This window comes from Ursus maritimus, unplaced genomic scaffold (genome assembly GCF_017311325.1).
Source record: "Ursus maritimus isolate PB19 unplaced genomic scaffold, ASM1731132v1 scaffold_2, whole genome shotgun sequence".
In the NCBI taxonomy this organism is placed as follows: Eukaryota; Metazoa; Chordata; class Mammalia; order Carnivora; family Ursidae; genus Ursus; species Ursus maritimus.
This window is the reverse complement of record NW_024424452.1, coordinates 10511879-10516264: the sequence shown is the minus strand read 5'-3', so window position 1 is coordinate 10516264 and position 4386 is coordinate 10511879. Positions and strand designations below refer to the sequence as shown.

Below are 4386 nucleotides of genomic sequence, written 5' to 3'. Positions count from 1 at the left end.
GATTTTCGTACAAAGATTTCTATATAAAATGATTATGTACCCACCAGAATACATTCCCCAGCAATTAGAATGTTTAAGATGCAGCTCCTAACACTCCTTCGGCACATTCCTCATTTATTACTTTTGAAAATGTTTTGTGATTTTTTTCTTTTTTCTTTTTGGTGGCTGTGTTTACAAATCCAATAACAATCCTCATTTAGAGTTGCAAAACACGAAGCCATTTTGAACCCAGACAGATGGCAGCTAAATGAACTTTAATTAAAGAATGAGTGCTTTGAATCAAATCACTTTAAAAAGTACAGTACACTGAAATTCTGGAGAGGTTGCATAAACAGCATCTGGGCTCTTCTACAGGAAGCAGGCCTGCCTGCGGGAAATAGGAAGGCATCCCCATCGGATCCGGGCTGGCGGGCACCGCGGGCAAAGTGAGGGGGGCGGGCGCCCAGCGCCCCCCCCCCCCCAAAATGCGCTCTCTGCCCTCGGCCCGGACACACCATTCAGAGCGTAGAGCTCCCGGACACACCATTCAGAGCGCAGAGCTCCCGACACAGAGCGTGGAACGGATACAGGCCACCTCTTGGTTCAAGGGCTTTGCCTTGGGTGTGTGTGTGGGGGGGGGGTCCCCCTTCTGCTTTCGTGCAATGGGGTGGGGCCCCAAGGCGCGAGGCTTTGCTGCACCACCGGCTTCATTGCACGCGTCTGCACAGCCGGAGCGCGAGCAGATGGCGGAGGCTCAGCAAGCCGCAGCGCCGGGGTTCCCGGGCCCTCCCCGGGCGCCCCGCCTCCCGCGCAGCCGCCCGCCGGGCAGGAGCCACTTCCGGCCGCGGCCTCGGGTCTGGGCGGGGGCGGCGGCTCGTCTCTAGGCGACCGAGAGGCGCCCGCCGGGCCGGGGGAGGCGGGGTCCCGGGCGGCAGCCGCTCCGGTTCGGTGGCGGCGGTGGGGAAGGAAGGGGACAGACGGTGGGGGGAGAGGCAGGGGAGGGGAGAGGGGGGAAGAGCCCGGAGCGCCGGACCGAGACGTTTGCACTCAGTGCTGGGGGGCAGGAAAAGCACCCGAGGCGTCTAATCCGGGGAGACGGGATTAGATGGGGGAGCTTGGCTTCCAGGAGTGGAGGCTGAAGGCCAGGTGGCAGCTGCCAGATTGTCTTCAACTTCAGAGTTTCTGCCTTGAGGGTGGTGGTTGAATGTGGGGGGCGCCCCAGCCCTTATCCTGGAGAGAAAGGCGCAGGGGTGTGCGGGTGGGGTGGCGGGCCCTGGTGGGTCGCGGGGCCACTGGGATCGGGGAGGGAGGCGGTGGCAGCAGCAGACAGAGGAACAGTTTGGGCGCGGTGTGCCAACCTTGTGGTTTCTGGCTTCTTGCATCTTTCCAGGAGGAAGCGGAGTCCGGAAGGCTGGGCTGGGGCCTTCCCTCCCGGCTCTGGGCACCGCGCTGACCCCACGGCTTGGCAGAAGCTCCTGGCCTGTTTTGATCGTGTAATTAGCTGAGTCAGGACTCAGCTCCTCGGAGTCCTAGGTCTGCTTCTGGCCCTTGGCTAGACCCCGTGGTCACCGTGACCCCTCCATGCCCCAGCGCTCCTGTCCAATTGACTTCCAAGTCCTGTTGGCTGACCTCCTTGTTATTCTCCACCTGGCTGGAATGCGGGCCAGCTCTTCCTGGAACAACCACAGGGGCCTCCCGTGTGGTCTCCCAGCTTCTCCTTCCCGCCCGGATGGTTCCCCCCCGCACCCCCCTCTGCAAGGCGCGCCCTTCTGTAATGCAGATCGGGTGGTGGCTCCGTGCTCCCTCCAGGCCGCCTCGGGCTGGCCCACAAGGCCTTCCACACTTCCTCAAGGCCGGTGAAAAAAGGGATGCAAGGCTGGCCCCCGGGGTGCACAGCTCAGCCCAAAGAACCCAGGCTGCATCTCTGCCCCACTCACCTGTTCAGCTCGGCTCCCTGCTCAGGGCACAGCTCGCTGAGCCTCCCCACCCAGCCCTCATCTCACCTCCAGCCCCCACTCCCTGCTCCTGGAACGCCCAAGGTCTTGGGCAGCCTCCCAGCCTTGGCACAAGCGGCTGTCCTAGATCACCATCCTGTCCTACCCATCCCGCTTTGTCCTGCCAACCCCAACCGTGCTCTTCCCGAGTCTCCACATCAGAGATAGTTCTAGATTCGGCGCTGGGTGAGGTCGCCCTGCCTTGTGCTCCCAGGGCACCCTGCCTTGCCCACCCTGAGTGAACAGGCCACTGCCCACCGTCAGGTCCTTTTGACCTGTCCTCCTGCCTTCAGTCTTACCCCTTCTTCATCTTCTTACCTACCACCAAAGTGGCCTTGCTGAGACACAGCTGTGACCATCACTCTGCTCAGATGCCCCTGAGCTCTGTCAAAAATCCCCCCACCCCTCCGGGTCCAACCCAGAGCCCCTTCGTCAAGGTGCCTTCTCTCCAGCCATGGAGATTCCAGGCTTGATGAAGATATTTAACCCTTGTTACTCACCGAGACAGTCCCCTTCTACCCTATGCACTCCGAGGCCAGGGCTCAGTCCGCCACCTGGCCTTCCGCGACACCTATCCGGAGGCCACGCGGCCCCAGCAGCAGAGAAATGAGAGAAGTCTGTCCCTAGACACCAGGGCCCAGCGGTCAGGGACACCGCCTCTGTTCTGGCAAAGGAAGGGGGACCTTGGCAGGCCGTCTGAGCCGGGTTTCCTGACCTCATCCCAGTGACAGCTGCATTTGTAATTCCAAACGAGAATACGCAGAAGTTATGAGCAAGTGCAATGCTTTTTTTTTTTTTTTTTTTACTTATTTAAAAAGGCCTTGGTGGCAGGAATATAGTGTAAAAATCATTGGAAAAACTAAAAGGCATTGATACATATCCGAATATACACTTTGTACATAAATTACATTTCCTTTAGTCTTTCTGAGTGAGGTCCTGATTCAGCAGTGAGGTCTAGTAATTCAGAGGTCCCGGGAGCTGCACGTTCAGGCCGGCATAGTCCACCATGTACATTGGCCATTGCTAGAGAGAGGGGGACAAATGGTCTGGGTTAGGACTCCAGGTGACATGGAAAGACCACCAGACCGCTTAGCTCTGTTTTCCGAAGGGCCTTCTCAGACGCTATTCATTTTCAGGCAGCTGAAGGTCCAGAGAGGGGCCGTGACCTGTCCAAGGTCACGCAGTTCATCAGTGACCATGGAACCTGGGCTGGGGGCTTCTGACCTGTTCCCACCTGTATCCCGGGAGCTATTCATGTAGACCAGACGGGACTGCAGAGTAGCTCAGAACAGGTGGTCACCCCCACAGACTCAGCCCCCTCCGGGCCTTATGCCCCAAAGAGTCTGTCCCCTTCCCTCCAGGCCACCTCTGCCTGGCCCACAAGGCCTTCCACACTTCCGCAAGGCTCTTGGGTGTGGGAAGAGCTAGCGACCCTGTGTAGGCACTCCTAGCTGGGGAGGAAGGGTTTTTTTTTCCAGGAAGGGGTTAAAGGGAGGCACGGTCAAATGATAAATCCCCAAATCATTTCCAAATGTGCTCCAATATTCTCCCCACTGGACTCAAGATTTCAAAGCTGATATTTTGAAGTCAGAAAGAACGGTCAAGTGTGTGTGTCCTGCATGAGGTTTTCCTCTTGGATGGGAGAGAACCCAAGCCAACCACGTGGCCGGACAGGAGGCTGCAGGTGCGCCTTCCATCCACCACTGAGCACAGGGAGGCCAGTCACCCAGCCGCTGACCCGTTTCTCTGCTCCACACCCTGCGGGTAACACCTACACTCACAGGGCTGTGGTGAGGCCCGGAGCCCGTGATGTGAGCGCAGAGATTAACCTAGCCTCTGACAGCCCGGGAACCGAGGGTCTGCTCCGGGTCCTGCTCTGGCACTGCCCAGGGGAGTCCCGACCCTCTCCCGGGCTCCCGCTTGCCCACCTGCCCAGCGCGGGTGTGACTTCCTGCTGGGGGGTGGGGGGTGCGTGAGCAGCCAATGACAGGGTTGGACTGTCTCTTGAGTAGATCAGGCAGACGTGTCTGCAACCCTGAGGCTGAGGAGCCCCACTCAGAGCCCAGTGCCTCCCTGCACCCCAAACCCACGCCCCAGAGTAGACGGCCCTGCCCGCGTGCGGGGTGAAGGCCAGACAGCTGAGTGGTCAGGTCCGGATCTGTGCAACTTTACCACGAGTGAGATCTGGTTGGTGGACGCCACGGACTCCGGGTTAGAGGACGAGGAGGAGGAAGACGAGGAGGAGGAGGAGAAGGAGTTCCCTTCAGAGACCCGCTTTCTCTTGCGCTTGGGAATGCTGCTGTCTTTGGCTGGTGGGAGAAAAGGTTGCGGACACCACATGCCGGGGCTGCTGGGTCTCGGCTTTGAACCCCTTTGGAGAAGGCTTTTGTTTTCAGGTTTCAAGCCCCCTTCT

The 4386-nt window shown here is 58.9% G+C and overlaps 1 protein-coding gene across 5 annotated transcripts in view; it reads right to left on the bottom strand.

Annotated features, from left to right (window-relative positions):
* Positions 1-2750: 2750 nt before the first annotated feature.
* The window catches only part of GTF2IRD1 (GTF2I repeat domain containing 1), a 69164-nt gene continuing 67528 nt past the window's right edge, over positions 2751-4386 (bottom strand). For 3 of the 5 annotated variants that reach the window (XM_040634963.1, XM_040634965.1, XM_040634966.1), the window contains 2 exons: positions 4146-4282; positions 2753-2996 (listed from right to left, as the gene is read on the bottom strand). In XM_040634963.1, coding sequence (XP_040490897.1) covers positions 2928-2996; positions 4146-4282 — 206 coding nt within the window. In that variant the 3' untranslated portion in view covers positions 2753-2927. Of the gene's footprint in view, positions 4283-4386 lie in introns of all 5 variants that reach the window. The other 2 variants (XM_040634967.1, XM_040634964.1) reach the window with 2 other exon arrangements.